Source organism: Schistocerca gregaria, chromosome 1 (assembly GCF_023897955.1).
Source record: "Schistocerca gregaria isolate iqSchGreg1 chromosome 1, iqSchGreg1.2, whole genome shotgun sequence".
NCBI lineage: Eukaryota > Metazoa > Arthropoda > Insecta > Orthoptera > Acrididae > Schistocerca > Schistocerca gregaria.
The window spans coordinates 1092252857-1092271294 of record NC_064920.1 but is presented as its reverse complement, the minus strand read 5'-3'; the positions used below and the strand labels follow the sequence as shown (position 1 = coordinate 1092271294).

At 41.8% G+C, this 18438-nt stretch overlaps 2 protein-coding genes across 2 annotated transcripts in view; one reads left to right on the top strand and one right to left on the bottom strand.

Moving 5' to 3' along the window:
• Window positions 1-18438, bottom strand: part of LOC126282131 (uncharacterized) — a 590112-nt gene that overhangs the window by 338781 nt on the left and 232893 nt on the right. The gene's annotated exons all lie outside the window — the stretch shown is intronic.
• LOC126282103 (zinc finger and BTB domain-containing protein 17-like) overlaps window positions 8547-18438 on the top strand; it is a 57022-nt gene continuing 47130 nt past the window's right edge. The window contains exons 1-2 of the mRNA XM_049981566.1: window positions 8547-10030; window positions 10265-10471. Coding sequence (XP_049837523.1) covers window positions 9908-10030; window positions 10265-10471 — 330 coding nt within the window. The 5' untranslated portion in view covers window positions 8547-9907. The remainder of the gene's footprint in view (window positions 10031-10264; window positions 10472-18438) is intronic.

Here is an 18438-nt window from a genome sequence, read left to right as displayed (position 1 = left end):
TATGCTTTTGCATTGCTAGCCTCATGGAGGGGGCCTTCCTAATATTTGTGGTTAATAAAAATGCATACAGAATAAACTGTAAATCTGAGAATCACAATATTTCAAGAAGAAAATAATATCGATATAAACTATGCATACCTATCTACGAGTTCATAATGGATTTTTATTCTCTGGTGCAAAAGTCTGTAACAGGGTAGAGATGGAGTGGAAATGGGGTGGGGGAGTCCCTGCTAACCCTCCCCCTACCTGTCCCAGCCTCCTCCCTAGCCTCACCACCCAAATTGTTTCTCCCACCATGTGCTGCTGCACACAGTCTGGACTCGACAGCCACATGTGTCTGTCTGTGACTCAACATCTCTGCTATACGGTGAGCAGCAGTCTATTCTTTTCATAATATTGAACAGTATCTAGCAATCATTTTCTGAATACAGCAGGTGAATAAAAAAAGAGTCTTATTTCTATTGAGAATTCTATAACTCTGTTACAAAACTGCCTTTCAAGACTGCTATCTGAAATACACCTCTATGGTAGTGACAAATGGGAGAGCAAGTCAATAATTAAATCGCTGAAGACTACGCACACTCATGGATGTGATGGGTTATCTATGATTGTAGTATGTTCCTAGTGTCATCATTTAAGACAAGTTCTTGGAAGTTTGTTAGCAGGTTTTCCCGGTATCATTTACTTCTATCTTCAACAGTCTCCTAGTTCAGTTTCTTCAGCATCTCTGTGACATTACTGTTGTGGGTGAAACAAACCTATGGCCATTCGTGCTGCACTTCTCTGTATACATTCAATATCCCCTGCTAGCCCTATTTGGAAACACACTTGAGTAATATTCTAGGAGTGATTGCACGAGTGATTTGTAAGCAATCTCCTTTGCAGACTGATTGCATCCCCCTAGTGTTCTACCAATAAACTGAAGTCTGCTACCACTTTACTCATGGCTGAGCCTATGTGATCGTTTCACTTCATGTCCCTACTAAGTGCTACACTCAGGTATTTGTATCAGTTTACCAATTCTAACTGTGACTCAGTGACATTACAGTGACAAACTGCCTTTGGCTTCTGTCCCAGGTTCTTCAGCTGAGATTTGGTTGACGATTTTTCTGATGTTTTGCCAGCATGAGTGGCTTGCATTGTCAAAGCTCCACTCTTTATCGTTGTTGGTGGACAGGAGGATACGGCTTTGACAATGCTAGCCACTTGGTGTGGGGTAAAAGTTAGAAAAATCATAAAACAAAAGTCGGCCAAAGAACCCGAGACAGAAGCCAACAGGCAGTTTGTCAAGAAGTGGCTACAAAAGCGTTAATTTTGATATTACATTCATAAGACATTATGGTTTTTTTGTGAAGTGCACATTTTTACATTTCTAAACATTTGAAGGAACTTGCCATTGTTTTTGCACCACTTTGAAATCTCATCAATGTTTGACTTAATATTTGTACAATTTTTTTCAGACTCTACATCACTGAAGATAATTGCATCAGCTGTGAAAAGTCTGCAGTTACTATTAATATTGCCTGCAAGGTCATTAACATACAACATGAACAGCAAGGGCCCAACACACTTTCTTGGGGTACACCAAAAGGTACCTCTACATCTGTAGATGACTCTCCATCCAACATGTTGCATCTTTCCTAACAAGAAATCTTCAAGCTAGTCATAAATTTCACCTGATACCCCTTGTGATTGTACTTTTGATAATAATCATAGGTGTTGTACTGAGACAAATGCTTTTCAGAAATCACCTAGTTCCATGGCTTGGGTTTTACATGATCTATGTGTTTGAAATGCATGCTGATTGACACGGAGGAGGTTGTTCTGTTCCAAATGCCTCACTATGTTTGAGCTCAGAATACATTATAAGATTCAACAAAAAATTAATGTTAAGGATATTGTACAGGACGTATGTGGATCATTTCTGCACCCTTCTTGTAGACAGTTGTGACCTGTGCTTTCTTCCAGGTTTTTGTTCGAGCAATCTATGAGAGATTATAGTTAGAAGAGGTGGCTAACTCAGCCATGAATTAGGTATAGAATCTGATAGGGATTGCATCGGACCCAGATTTCAGCTGATTGTCAACACTACTGCCACTAATATCTACTTCACTCACCTTTCCACATGAATTAAATAACAGCAATACTGGATTATCCATTTTAAAGGAACATTTTAATACAGGGTTAAGCATTTCTGCTTTTGCTTTGCTACTTTCAGTTCCTGTCTCATCCATGAGTGACTGAACACTAACTTTGGTCCACTATCAGTCTTTATATATGACCAGAATTTCCTTGGGTTTTTAAGAAATGTCATTCGACAATATTCCGCAACAGCAGTCATTGATGGCTTCATGCATTACTCTCTTGACAGCTAGATGTATTTTATTCAGCATTTCTCTATCTATAGCCCTAAGCTTTCTTTTATGCCTATTACACCACAGTCTCTGCTGCACAATGATTGTAATTAGCTAGCATGGGTGGGCATGGACTGTGAGACTGAAGCAATAACAAGGAGCTGCCTCTTTTGTCAACAGACTCAGGCTATGCCAAATGGAGCACGGCAGAGGGTACACGCTGGTTACGCAGGGCTCTTTCCACATTCATACTGACTGGTACTTATCGATGCATATTCACAGTTTCCATTTGTTGTACCTATGCATTTGATGACATCCACCACCACTGTCAGAATAGTAACTCTGATCTTTGCTATCAAAGGACTGCCCACCACCACTGTATCACAAAATGGTCCGCAATTTACATCACAGGAATTTTTGGATTTTTGCAACCGCCACAGTATTTCCCATGTGCATACCATCCCCGTCCACCCTCAGTCAAACGGCGAGGCAGAGTAATTTTTTCACACATTCAAGTAGCAAATGCTCAAGCTTAAGGAATGCCACACTGAAGAATATACCTTGTTGATTTTTCTAAGTTCCTACCATTCCATGCCCACCAGAGAGCATACACCACCTGAATTACCACACAGCCAGCAACAATGGACATTGCTTCATTCCTTGTGCTATTTGTGTGGTAAAGAGTCCCTGGTAATCAATCTGACATTTACAGTGCCAACAGGCTTATTTTAATAATATTTCTATGAAGAAGAGGGATGATAGTGGATAAGAGGGCATTCAATGTATGTTGTTTAGGTCCTTTGACTGGATGCTACATCACCAGAATTGAATTCGTAGGTCTTCCTCTCACTCCAATACTGATGCCAAGTTGGTTTGGCCTACAGAGTCACCTCGCCAAGGCCCAGCTGTCGCATGAGCAGAGAAATCTACATTATTACATGCTAGGACAGGATGCATTTGACCAGTATTGTGTTTCACATGGGGCTGAATTGAAAGTGTCTATTTGGCTCAAGAGCAGTCCAACCCCCGAGTTGATAATGGAACGTGATTGCTGGTCTGAGTCCCACACAATATGGTCCCCACTCAGAACTTACCTTGCTAGATTCCACAAGCAAGGTGTGGCTTTGTGGTATGGAGAAAAATTTGATAAACTCAAATTTTCACATTCTGGAATTCAGTTTATTAATTTTTCACCATGTGAAAAATACCTTTTTTACTTGTTCGTTAGTAGCTGATGATCATAGTGATAAAAAAAACCTCAATTGCATAGGACAATCGCACTGGACAGAAAAAAGATCATTTCCTCTAGATACGACAACGATGACAATTTGGCCAATTCTTCGTTGGTCTCATGGTGACAGATTTTTGGAAAATTGGGTACTGATATCCTTAGTCAGGTTTCAGGACTGTACCTGCTGGGGATAGGATGATTACTTTGCCATCTCCGCTGCCACCACATCCTACACAGCTGTCCACTTCACTCCCTTCGCGGTCGCAGTCACTCCCACCACTGCAGCTGCCACATCTGGCGGCTTCGAGTTGCAGCTTGGGACTGCAGTTGCACACGATGTCATGACTGCATTGCTGCCAGAGTCTGCACCAGCATCACAACTTCCGTCGCAGCCACATTATGGGGACATGCCCCTTGGAATCACCATCTGCATATCTACCAGTGGTGCAGTCCCTGTCATTGGAACCACTGTCACCCATGTCGGGGGTGTTGCACCCACCCGATGTCATCGTAGGCTCCCTGCTCGAGGCCGCCAAACCAGATCAACATGGGTGACCCTCTCTGAGTCACTGGATCCTGACAGTGCTGCTGCATCTCATGCTGCTGCTGCTGGCAGCCCTGGATGTCCCAGTTTTGACAGCTTTCCTGGTACCGCTATCAGATGCCTCCAGGGGAGGGGAGGGGGCTCAATCAGTGCTGAATGAGGATCCATTTTCTTCTGGGTCAGCCTCATCAGCTGAGCATCAATGGTACGCCAGCAAGTGATCCGCATGGCTGATATCTCACCCCCACTCAATGGTAGGGGAGGGATGTGGTCCTGATGTCTAATTTCCTGCCTCAATTCTTACTGCACACTCATAAAGTGAGCACAGATGTTGCATGGATGTAGCGTGGGCAACAACCATGATGCAGAACAGCATGCCTCCATAGCGCACACCGGCTCCTGCCAGCAGTGGCACGTGAGCGAATCGTGCCCCCAGATAACAGCCAACCACACGCCATCACATGTGCTACCTGACATTTGAACTGGGAGCTCTTCAAAACATTCTGTGTGTCAACATCAAGAAACCAGTACAAGTGCTCTATGCCTCGTCAGATGCCAAGATGAAAACTGCTAATATTATTTGGTTCTCTCTCTGGCCCATTTATGGGTCTGTCTATTTTCAAGTGTTATGCAACCTGGACTGTCTATGGCTCATGACTGCCATTCAAATTTCTGTATATTGTGTTATGTACTGAAATATACCTGGTTCACTGTGCCCTGTTCCTTGACTGCAGATCCTAGTTTAACAATTCCTTGTACAGTCTGGATTGTTGCAGGAAGCTTTGTAGTTTATGTTATTAGGGCAGTAGATGAGCTAAGAAAAGTCTGTGGATTTTTCTTGACCTAGAACTCCTTTTTCATTCTGTATGTAAATAATATGACATCAGCTGCAGGTGACAATGTAGATATGTATGTTTCAGATGTAATAAAAATTGGTTCAGTCATAACACTGGAATCAATTACCTCTGCAAACTGAGAGAGGCTTATAAATACTTCACTGAAACCATCTTGTTTGTAAATACAAATATGACAGCACAGATATAATTACGAACACCTAAAATTACAAATACTGACAATATCAGCCACTAGGTAAGTCATTTCTAAAAAAAGTAGGGAATCAAAAATCCTTGGATACCATTGTTGATAAACACTTGACAAGGCAGGATCATATCAGTACAGTATGCTCAAAAGTAAGCACCTGCATTAATGATCTCTTTCCGGGTGTTCTGTCAAATTGTAGTTTACATTTTATGCACAATATATCATTGACCAACCCAGCCACCTTCTTCAGGTTCTTTAAGTCTTGCTATTGCGTGTACTTGCTGCCCCAACTTCAACCAGACAGCGAGTACAAGTAATGACACTGTTTTCCGGCAGGTGGACTGGTTGTGATGGTGTTAGTCTTGGGTGGGCTGGATAGAGGGAAAGGGAGGTGGGAGGCATGTAGATGAACTGGAGGTGGGTAGCTAGCAGCTTGGAGAGAGACAGCTGGTTTGCAGCTAGCAATGCAGGAGGGAGGGGTGGTAGGTATAAGGGCTAGGCTGTAATGCACGACTGGAGGAGCCCATGGGGAACTGCACATGCTGAAGGTGACATGGGAATGTTAATTAGGAGGAAATGACAGGATGGTGGAAGCAGAAACTATAATTCACACATGCGTAGTTCAGAGAAGGTGATGGTAGAGGAAAGTATCAAGATGGCTCAGGCTGTGGACACACATTGAAATGAAGCATGTTGTGGTCAGCTGCATGTTGTGCCAACGGGTGGTCAACTTTGCACTTGGCAACAGTCTGACAGTGGTCATTCATCCTGGTGGGCAGCTTGTTGGTAGACAAACCTTCGTTAAAGCTGTGCAGTGTTTGCACCAGAGTTGGTATATGACATAGCTGCTTTCACAGGTGGCTAGGCCTCTGATGGGATAGAATAACCTGTGGCAGAACTGGAATAGGAGGTACTGGGTGGGTGAATTGGTCAGGTCTTGCACCTTGGTGTGCCACAGGGATACGATCCCTGTGGCAATGGGTTCAGGGTTGGTGTGGTATACGGACGGATGTTGTGCATGTTGGGTAGGCAAGGGAATACCACTTCAGTATAGGTGGGAAGCATCATAGGAAGGATGATCACTTTGTGAGTGGTGGGAAGGATTTGGGTAGATTTATCTCTCATCCTGCCCTGAAATGCCACACATCCCATCCACTGCTTCTAAAGTGGTGTTCCATCACCCAGCCAACCAATCGTCAGCGTAGTCCATCCATATGCCACTCCTGAAACCAAGCCCTTGCCAGTGGCAGCCCTATTCCAGTTCTGCCAGAGGTTATCCTATCCCATCATAGGCCTGGCCAACTGTGAAAGCAACCACATCATATACCAACTCTGCTGTGAACACTGCACAGCTTTCTATGTAGGAGTGACTAATAAGCAGGTGCCCACCAGGATGAATGACCACTGGCAAACTGTTGCAAGAGCAAAATTGGCCACATTAGTGCAACAACATGTAGCTGAAGCCAACATGCTTCATTTCAATGGCTGTCCAGAGCCTGAGCCATCTGAATCCCTCCCTCCACTACCAACTTCCCAGAACCACACAGATGGGAATTATCCTTCAAACACATCCTCTGTTCCCATAGGTGTACTAGTCCCAACATCAGCTAACCCACATCCCTACATCCTCCACTGAAGAGTTTCTCCTCCCTCCATTCCATCAGCCCCTCCCAATTCACATCCCCCCACCCCCTGTCCTGTTCATTGGGTGCTAGTCCCCAACAGTCCAAAATCTGTGAATCACATATCTAGCCCATATACCTCCCACCCCTTCTTCCCGCATTTCTAGCCACCAAACCAGCTACCTCCCTCCGAGCCACTAGTCACCCACCCCCAGTCCTCTCCCTGTATCCACTTAACCCCACCACAACCTGTCTCCATGCCCAAAAACAGCATTGGAATTGTTAATCCAGCTGCCACCTGGTAGGGACATAGGTAGGTAAGTGTGTGTTTTTACTCTGATTCATTTCAGGATAACACTGAAAGCTAGTGACTTTTCTTTCTTTTGTGTGCAGCTATTGACAGCTATATGCTGCTGCTTTTCGCTGAGTTGTCTCTCTAACACACACACACACACACACACACACACACACACACACACACGCGCGCGCGCGCGCACACGCACACGCCCGAAAAATAGCATAAGGATAACAACTAGAAGTAGTCATTGTAAATCTGAGTTAGCCTATTTAAAAAAAAAAAAAATTGGGCTTCCTAGCTGCACCAATCAAGTGTGGTAAGTATCATGCAAAATACTACTCAGTATTTCACTAATACTTCGATACATAATCATAGAACAAGAGTCAGTTTGGACTTACATTCACTCACGAAAAACAAACTGAAAACCCAAATCAGCATTTTTTATCAGGCAATAAAATTGTATAATTAACTGCCACAGAAAATGAAAAAAAGACTCCTACAAACGCATGTTTGAAAAGGCAGCTGAAACATTCTTCACAAGGACTGCATAGTACACAATTAAAGATTACTCAAAGTAGTGGGTAGTAATGAAAAGGGTTAACTACCACACCCTGTCACATTTCAAAAACATGATTATAGTTTGTTGCTTTAACAAGGAAGTTGTGTATCAAGACGTAAAACATATGATGGTAATGTCTTGACTTTCTCTTGACTGCAAAATCATTTTCATCATGGGAGGACGCTGACTCAAGTTTTTCACACGCGCTGCAGGGCAAGGTTGAAGATTTGCAGGTAGGAAACAGATTTTTGAACAGACCTAAGTTGGTGCAGGGGGTACAGCAGTATGTTTACAGTTCACAAGCCACCAGTGGGTGTGTCTAGTGCGTGTATACGTGTGTGTGTGTGGGGGAGGGGGGGGGTGTAGTAACAAGGAACAAAGCTGTTTTATTTTGCCAGTTACCTGAAACAAACCGTAAGTACAGTGTACAATAAGGACCAACTGAATGAGGCAGCGCAGCCTTTAAGGTTCTGGCTCAATATTTGGGAAGATGGAATAGCTCTGTCCTGACATCTTGATTTGCATTACCCTAAATGACTTAGTGGAATGGCAGAATGGTTCCTTAATCAAGGCTATAGCCAGCCACATGTCCTGTCTTCATAGACCACCAATTCTAGCTTCTTAAAATATGTTATACATTCTGTCTGTTGTACATTTTGAGCTAGCAATTTGCGTTGTATTACCTTGATAATTCCTATATCATTATGAGATGATCCTTTGATGGATAGAGATAAGCAATTACATAAATAAATAAATTATGCACTTGAAAGCAAATAGTCTGTGCAGTTAAATAGAGACATATACAAATACAATAAGTGAAATACGAACGATTATTCTCTACACAGGATGCAGCTCAAATTAACCAGAAAACAATCCATAATTCCTGTGCATATTTTACTGTGTAAATTACCAATCAAAAATAAAAGACATTAAAACTACATCTGTTTTCATAAATAAATCACCACTACATAGCCTTAAAGAAAACCAAGAATCTTAACAGTAGTAAGGCTCTCCTTCAAAATAGAAATTATTAAGACATCTGTATATCCACATTATGTTATGAGATGAATACAACACAATACCACAAGATTACTCCATAAACAGGAAGCATAAATATACAATGTATGTATTTTCTCGTTATACAAGAATGACCCTTCTGCTTGTTGCTCTTTCAGGTTTGCTCCAAGTGCCTTAAACAGATGTGATGCTACAACATAAGGCAGCCAGAGAACAAGAATAGTGCACATGGTGTAAACTGCAGACTTGAAAGGGTATTACTGTTAAATTTGGGTGAATTAGCGTGGGCATCAAAGCGTAATTATTCGTGTTATCGTCTTATCCAGCTTCCGTTGAGGAAGTCTCGGATCGATGTTGGGTTTTCGTCTAAGGATGATAATAGATTTGACTAAATTAAAATGTTTCTGTTATATCTATAAATATAACTGAAATCATGTATGCCCTGACAACTTCTATCCGATGGAAAATATCTACAGATGAATTAAGAAATAAATAAAAGTGTGTCACACTTAGAACGAGAAATAATAAATATCGTTACCGGTTGTGAATGTACACAACACTAATTTTTTCCTACAAAAGTCTCACATTAGCCCACTGCGAAGTTAAATCAATTTCTACACTAATCCTAGATCCTTAAATGTTCGCCGGGACACCTAGAAACAATAATAATGGTTTATTAAGCAGGCTTGTTACGTTTGTTTCTTCACAACATATGCAGTCTGACACAATGTTGCCAATAACTCCTGAACACAAAACCGCGACATTCCTAAAACACTCTATGATTATCAATATTTGGAACGTTCTGGAAGTAGAATATTCATTGAAAACATCACTTAGGTCTATCATTAGTTATTGCTGTCCTGTATACAAACTGCGAGAGTGTTTAAGATACAATCTACATTGACAGCATGAGGCGTCTTGCACTTTTGAAACAGCGAGTGCTTTAGATAACGCTTACAGTTGCGACAACGTCTCAGTTCACTAGCATTGCTGAACATCAATATAAATTGACTCACAAACGAACCTCATTTGCTTCTTTTCCGGAAATCGGGACGTCGTTTGTGTTACTACAAGAAAATTAGTACATAACTAATTGATTTCAGTAAAGTAGAAATTCTTCCCAAAAAACAAAACAATCGTGTATGTTGGTAGCACTGTAGAAACACAAACAACAGACAAATAATTTTTGTTCTCTACAAAATGTCAATTTTGTTTATTGTGATTTAGCGGTTTTTGTTACGATGCATGTAGAATGGAAATATTGGTGTCGTCTGTGTGCTAGTGCTGATGGGAATGCAACTGTTGTGTTCAAGAGTAAGGATCGTCTTCTGCCAGACAAAATTTTTAAGTATTTGTCTATATTGGTAAGTAAAGGCGCCTATAGTATGTACCATAAACTTTACGGCAGCGGAATATTCGATGTAAATTGTGAACTGTAATTCGTAATGTCTCGTTTTCATTGAATGATTTTGAAACTGTGAGCTGATACTAAGTCTGAATATATTTAGCGTACTAATGTGAGGTTATACAATCTCGAAAGAAATGGTCCAGTGTAAGAAGCGTCAAAATGTTATTGTTCGGCAACCCTTTATTTTCAGATTGAGAATCAAGATGTGTTACCACAGTCAGTATGTGAAAGCTGTGTGAAAAAGATTGGTTCATTTGATCGGTACGCAGATCAGTGTCTTCGTGTACAAAGTATGTTTAAAAGTATGATTGAGGAAGCGGACGGCGCTGATGCCAAAGCCGGCTTCGTTAGTCAAGGATCCCCGAATGAAACTCAAGCTGTTTTGTCGTCCCAAGAGGTGAGTATAATTATGGACTCAGATCAAGATCTTCGTGTGCCGGTATGTAAGTAGCCTATTATGCATACCCTTCTTTGGCACCACGTCCAGCGTGTAATAAACAACAATTGTACTGCAGTCTTTAGGCTACAGAAAAAAATCCTTAGAGCCTTGGCAGGTGCAAAAAAAAAAAAAAAAAAAAAAAAACAATCTTACAGACTTCGCTTCAAGGTCTTTGCTCTTACAACTGCTCCTGGCCTCTGTACCTAAGTTTTCTAATCAAAACCCACAACTTTTTGTGAATAACCTGTTTAAGCATTGATTATGAAACGAGAAACAAATATCAGTACATGTTACCAACTCATAGGCTAAATGGGTATAAGGCTGAGAGATAAAATCTGTGAAAAATTTAAAAATTACTAACCAGAAGAATTTTGACTTCATTTGAAGAAGTACCTATCAAGTAAATATTATTACAATGTAGAAGAATTTATGAGCAATTGTCGCAAATAATTATGCCTGATGTTAAATTTTATTCTGTTTCATGCTAAGAAGTACTTAAGTAACTATGTATTCTTAAGTTTACTTTACAATAGAGTGAAACCAACTTTTTTTGGCAATTTTGTTATTCGACTATGAAAATCTATGTGACTAACGTTGACACCATCCCATGATTAAAATTGTAATAATAAAAATTAAATTGTTGGCGTGTTTTCTGTACACTGAAATGCATCATGAAATTTTCAGAAAAGTCGGTTTGGTTTACCACTTCATACAGATACACATTGAAACAATATGAATTAGAATTTAGATAAAATATGGAATGCAGTGGCAATCTTGCAAGAGAAGTATATTTTTCATGGATTGCATTAATCTTGCTTCGACAGTCACATATTTCTCTGTGAATTAGAATAAAACAGAACATCTACTAGAAGCTGTAGCTGTAATGCAGATTTGCGAAGAGATTTTTTGATCAGTCATTGAATTAATACACACCAGGTAATTGTTGGTTTTAATTGTAGTGATATACCTGTAATGACAGTTGTTACTGGTTTTGCTCCCTCAGAAAGGGTGCTTTGCTCTTCTTGTTCATGGTATTAATTATTGAGAGATAAAATCAGACCAACTCATCCACCGTAAGAAGAGTTGGTACTTTATTGTTCAACCATTATTCATTTTCAGGCTGAGAATTTAAATGTATTACCACAATCTATTTGTGAATCTGAATGAAAAATTAAACAAAAATATATTGCTTCTAAGCTCTAGTTACAAGCCCAGTTCACTCACCATTTGAGTAAAGAGAATTAAATAAATAGCCTATAGTACAGTAATGAATCATTTTGTCACAGCATAACTTTAACTACCTTTCAGTTTGACTGTTTGAAAATCTGATCTACAGCGAAAGCTCGGTACGATCTCACAAATGACATCCTGGTTGAACTTGACAACTAAAACTATTCTGTTGATATATTCTGTGTCATGACAAAAGGTTTAGACTTTGTAAATATTCTATCTGCGAAAGTAAAATGTTATATTGGCAATGACAGCCATCTGACAGAAATCGGAGGATCACATTAACTAATCTCACCACAGGAATAATACTAAACACAGAATGATGGAATATAAAATGTGGTACCCCTCAAGGTTTCACATTCTTCTTACATCTTTCTTTATAATATAATCTGAAATTGAATACAAATAGAGATTTGATGATTACAATGTCTGTGTTTATATGTTGTTTGTATCTTCACAGTACAATGGACTTTAGATATGCTTGTATGCCTGAAGAAATAGTCACTGTGAAAACACTGGTAAATATTGCAAAAAAATTAGCATTCTGCAACTATGCATCGACATCAGCTGTTTGTGACATTAAAATTTGTGCTGAACTGGGGGCACAAACTATGATTTCCTGCTTATCACAAGCACTCGCATAGTTTGTGATTCATACACAGGGCGACAAACTTTATACTGTCGTGTTAGACCATCAAGTGATGAGTATATCATTGATGATTAAAATATCTGTACATATACTGTGTTCTTGTCTTCACAATATGATGTCCTTCAGGCATACATGCATGTATCTTCACTATGAACTTATATCTGAAGGACATTGTATTGTGAAGATACAAACACTGTATAAATACAGATACTGTTCCCATCAGTGCTGCACACCCCTTCATGGGCTATTTGTCTCACTGTGAGAGAATCGTGGATTGTGCAAGCACAAGGGTTGTGATGACATGGTAAATGGAAGTTTGAATCTTTCCTGGAGGCATGCTTGGATAGCCAGATAAGGCAACTGCTCTTGATAAGTGTGAAATCTGCATTTGTGTCCTGGCCTTTCACAAATTTTCATGCGTTACAAACAGCTGACATCATAAAATAGCCACAGAATGCAAATTTCTTTTGTGATAAATACATATACTTTATTCATGTCAGAGTATCTGTACATTCAGTCACTGTCATCAACAGTTAATAAAAATAAAACACTGGAACCCCCTGGATGGAATAATAACAGTATTATGAAAAGAACAGCTGTTCATCATATAGAGGAGATGTTGAGCCACAGACAGGCACAACAAAGAAGTGCTATACATTTATGTTTTCGGCCAGGAGGCCTTCTTCCAAAATAGAAAAAACACCCACACATTCACAACTTATTCACGCATGGCCATTTTCCTTAGCCCGAGACAGTGGTCATATGTGTCAATTGTGTTTCTATGTGTGTGTGTGTGTGTGTGTGTGTGTGTGTGTGTGTGTGTGTGTGTGTGTGTGTGTGTGTGTGTGTGTGTGTGTTATCTGACTTGGAAAGATGACAGTGATTGATTAGTTTCATGTTCCATGGACCATTTTGCATGAAAACAAATTGTAGTGATGTGAAATGCGTCAGTATACATTCACATCACAAATTAGTTTGTAAATATGGCTAAGTGCTGATTATTTTAAGACTTTTTGTTTTTGATATGTAGATGTGATTTTGTAATTCTTACCCTCTGACTTTTACACATTGAAATTCTTCTGCAGAATAGAAGGAGTTGTCAAGGAGAAACTTTTTCAGCTTGTTTTGTCATCTGTCAGACATTTTACATCACTGGGTATATGATCAGAAATTTTCATTGCGGCCTTGTGCGTCCCTTTTTGTGTTAAAGATAACCTTAATGTTTGGTAATGAATGTGATTTGCCCTTCTGGTTCTGTAATTATATACACCATTGTTCCTTTTGAACTGCAATGGACTATTTACCATGAATTTCATAAGGTAATAAATATACTGTGAAGCAGTAGTCAGAATGCCCAGCACCTGTTACAGATGTGTACAAGTTGACTCTGGATGATCATCACATATTATTCTTACAGCATGTTCTTGAATGACATAGATTTTGCTTCTAAAGGTTGATTGACCCCATATCACTATTACATGTGACATTATTGAATAAAAATATGCAAAATATGTCAATTTACTGTTTTGTTTCTTGCCAAGACTTGTAATTATTCTAAGTGTCAACGTGGCTGAAATAAGTTGTTAAGTTCCACACAGGACTTTTTGCAGTTTAAATTCTCATTAAATCGGGTGATGCTGAGGGAATTAGATTAGGAAATGAGACACTTAAAGTAGTAAAGGAGTTTTGCTATTTAGGAAGTAAAATAACTGATGATGGTCGAAGTAGAGAGGATATAAAATGTAGACTGGCAATGGCAAGGAAAGCATTTCTGAAGAAGAGAAATTTGTTAACATCGAATATAGATTTATGTATCAGGAAGTCGTTTCTGAAAGTATTTGTTTGGAGTGTAGCCACGTATGGAAGTGAAACATGGACGATAACTAGTTTGGACAAGAAGAGAATAGAAGCTTTCGAAATGTGGTGCTACAGAAGAATACTGAAGGTAAGGTGGATAGATCACGTAACTAATGAGGAGGTATTGAATAGGATTGGGGAGAAGAGAAGTTTGTGGCACAACTTGACTAGAAGAAGGGATCGGTTGGTAGGACATGTTTTGAGGCATCAAGGGATCACAAATTTAGCATTGGAGGGCAGCGTGGAGGGTAAAAATCGTAGAGGGAGACCGAGAGATGAGTACACTAAGCAGATTCAGAAGGATGTAGGTTGCAGTAGGTACTGGGAGATGAAGCAGCTTGCACAGGATAGAGTAGCATGGAGAGCTGCATCAAACCAGTCTCAGGACTGAAGACAACAACAACAACAAATGGACTCCTAAGAATTTTGAAGTTTCCAGCGTATTTATTATTTCCTCTGCTGTAACTCTGTACATATCACATGGATAAGCTCTAGGCCGCCAATGCTCAACACTTCGAATACTTTGTCGATGACATGTGCGGGCCGGCCAGCTGAGGCCACCTGCAGTGTGCCACATGACTTGTGGACACAGCATGGCATCTGTCACACTGTCTACTGTAGTAATCCTCTTTATAAGTGCAGTGCAGCTGGCACTTGCTCTCATATTGTGTTTTTACGTATTGTCAGCAACTACCTGTACTGTTTCTATTTTTGTGTCTATGTCCTAAACCATTGTTCACTTGTATATGAAAGGAGAATAACTATTGTTCATTGTGGCTGTGAGATGATAAAATTTGCTGATTACGTTGGGGGAGAGGGTGTCCCAGGGATCAGTACTGGGGCCACTTCTGTTCCTTATTTATATAAATGATATGCCCTCTAGTATTACAGCTGATTCTAAAATATGTCTGTTTGCTGATGACACTAGTTAGTAGTAAAGGCTTTTGTGGGCAATATTGGCATTCCTTCAACCAATGCAGTTCCACCTGTGGGTCCAAGGGTTGGAATAGGCCCGAGGTATTCCTGCCTGTTGTAAGAGATGACTAAAAGGAGTCTCTCACCTTTCGGAGTTTATGTGATGGTCCCCTGTAAGGTTTGACCTCCATTTTTCAAAATTTTCCAGAAGAGCGAGCCAATTGGAGAAAGGCGCCTTACATGGTGCATCATGTCCATTGTGAACTGAGATCTTTAGCCTACTTTCTCGTCTTCCCATTCAAGTTGCGCTCATTCTCCATTTCTGGGGAAGGACACCTTCCTGGGTGCATTTTCCACCATGCAGTGTCGCTTTCTGCATTGACGATGACCATGGACTTCTTTGCACCTGATATCCAGCACGGTAGCCAGTCCATTGTGGTGGGGCCCCCTTACGACACAGGAATCGCTCTGCTGATGCCTGCGCAACTCCCCACATATGCCAAGGGGTAGATGCCCATCCCCCTGGGGCATCGGGACTCCCGGTAATGGTCAGGCATTTGCTGCGGCTGGATGGTGCCTGTGGGGAGGACCCCTGGTTGTAGTGGGTGGCATCAGGGTGGATGACACGCGATAAAGCATAGTCCATCATCTATTACTGGTGGTGAAACACAAGCAGTCGTTCCCCTCCCTGGCCACATCACGGGAGAAATGTCAGGCTAAGGATGGCAGCGGATCTTATTCGCCCCGGTACCTTGTATGTTCAAGAGCTAATGGGGAATCTTTCATGACGATGAAGCTTTAGTTTTTTGTCGAGTATTTAGAGGACAAGTTTGGGGAGATGGAGGGCTTGTCCAAAATGAGATTTGGGTCAGTCTTGATCAAAACAGCATCCTCTGCCCAATCACTGACATTACTCGCTTTTGACAAGATGGAGGATGTTTCTGTAACCTACACGCCCCATAAGACCTTAAATATGTTCCAGGATATCATATTTCAGTCTGACGATGGAGTTGAGTGCCAATTTAGAGTGGTCAGGTGTACATTTTGTCCAGCATGTCCACCAGGGTCTGAGGGATAATTAGGTTGCCACTGGTGCCATCATCTTGGCCTTCGAGAGTGATACATTGCCCGAGAAGGTCAAAGTGATGGTTTACCACTCTAATGTAAAGCCCTATGTCCCTCCCCTGATGTGGTGCTTTAAGTGTTGGAAGTTCAGCCATGTGTCTTTCTGCTGTACTTCGAGCGTCACATGTCAAGGTTGTGGACGCCCATCATATCCCAATACTGCATGTGCCCCCACCTCCTATCTCAACTGCGGAGAGCACCATTTGCCTTGCTTGCCAGACTGCAGGATTGTCCAGAAAGAAAGGAAAATCATGTAGTACAAGATCCTGGACCGACTGACCTACACAGAGGCTAAGAGAAAATTTGAACACCTGCATCCTGTACGTCAGACATCATCTTACACTGCCGCTACAACAGTTCTGGCACCATCAGCTCCGCCAACCCGAGTCACCTATCAGAGCCGGATGACTATACCTGCCCCCTTATTGGTAGGGGGCATTTCACTCCCTGTTGCTCCCGCACCACCTACTTCGGGAGCAACCCCCCCCCCCCCCCCTCCCCCAACCACCGGGGACGTCCATCCCCACTTCTAAGCCAGAGAAGCATAAGTCTTCTTCAGCTTCTCTTGCTAGGAAGGGGTCCCATGGGTCACTCCCTTCCCAGGTTTCTGCTTGTGGGAAAGATGGCACCCACCAGTGGCTGAAGAGCTCAAAACTAGCTGGTTGTAGGGCTTCACACTCATCCTCAGTCCTGGAGACTGAGTCAGTGAAGTCCTCCCAGCCAGGGAAACCCAAGGAGCAGCGAGAGAAATCCAAAAAGAAGACCCCTAAGATCAAGGAAATTGCAGTTAGAAGATCAAACCACCGCTACCTACAAGCTCTGCATCTGAGGATGGGTTGGAGATTCTAGCATCTGCTGACTACCTAGTTCTCACCAGACCCTCAGACACAATGTATATAGACTGCCCAGGCAAAAAGTCGCTGGCAGCAGGTGACTCTGAGGCGTAAACTACCTCATTGAATGTTCCATGCCTTCACAGTCTCACGATGACGTCATCCTCCAGTGGAATTGTGGCAGTTTTTTACACCTGCTATCTGCATTTCCCTCCAAGAGACCTGGTTCCCAGCAATGTGGACCCCTGCCCTCCACAGCTGTAACGGATATTACAGGAACCATAGCGACAATAATCGAGTGTCAGGTGGAGTTTGCGTTTATGTCCTAAACTCAGGCTGTAGTGACACTGTACCCCTTCAAACCCCTCTTGAAGCTGTGGCTATCAGAATAAGGATGACGCAGGAAATAACTGTCTGCAGTGTATATCTTCCTCCAGATGGTGCAGTACCTCTGAATATATTAGCTGCAGTGATTGGTCAACTCCCTAAACCTTTCCTATTTTTGGGAGATTTTAATGCCCATAACCCCATGTGGGGTGACACTGTGCTGGACCTGTGCCTCTTTAATACTGGGGCCACCACACATTTCAGTGTGGCTCAAGGTAGTTACTTAGCCATTGATTTGTCAATTTGCAGCTCAGAACTTCTCCCATCTGTTCACTGGAGATCACATGACGACCTGTGTGGTAGTAACAATTTCCCCATCTTCTTGTCACTGCCCCAGTGTCAGGCCCACGGACACCTATCCCGATGGGCTTTAAACATGCCAGACTTAGAAACTTTCACTTCTGCTATAACATCAATGTCACAGTTGAGCAGGTGACTACAACAATTGTTTCTGTTTCAGAAAACGCGATCCCTCACTCTTTACGATGCCCCGGCTTAAGGCAGTCCCTTGGTGGTCACCAGAAGTCACTGAAGCAACTAAGGAGCGTCGGCGAAGTATAAGCGGCACCCTTCCCTGGAGCATCCCGTAGCCTTTAAATGGCTCTGTGCCCACGTTCACCAACTTATCAAACAATGGAAGCAGGAGTGTTGGAAGATACACGTCTTGACCATTGGGTGCCATATGTCACCTTCCCAAGTCTGGGCAAAGGTCAAACGTTTTTTCAGGTACCAGACCCCAAGGTGTTCCTGGTTTTACCATAAATGACGTATCTACCTACGCAAACGAGATTGCCGAGCGTTTTGCTGAGCACTTTGCTTGAGCCTCTGCATTGGAGAATTACCCTTCAGCCTGTCACACTCTCAAACGGTGGCTGGAAGGGAAAGTCCTCTCATTCACTACACGCTGCAGTGAATCCTGTAACGCCCCA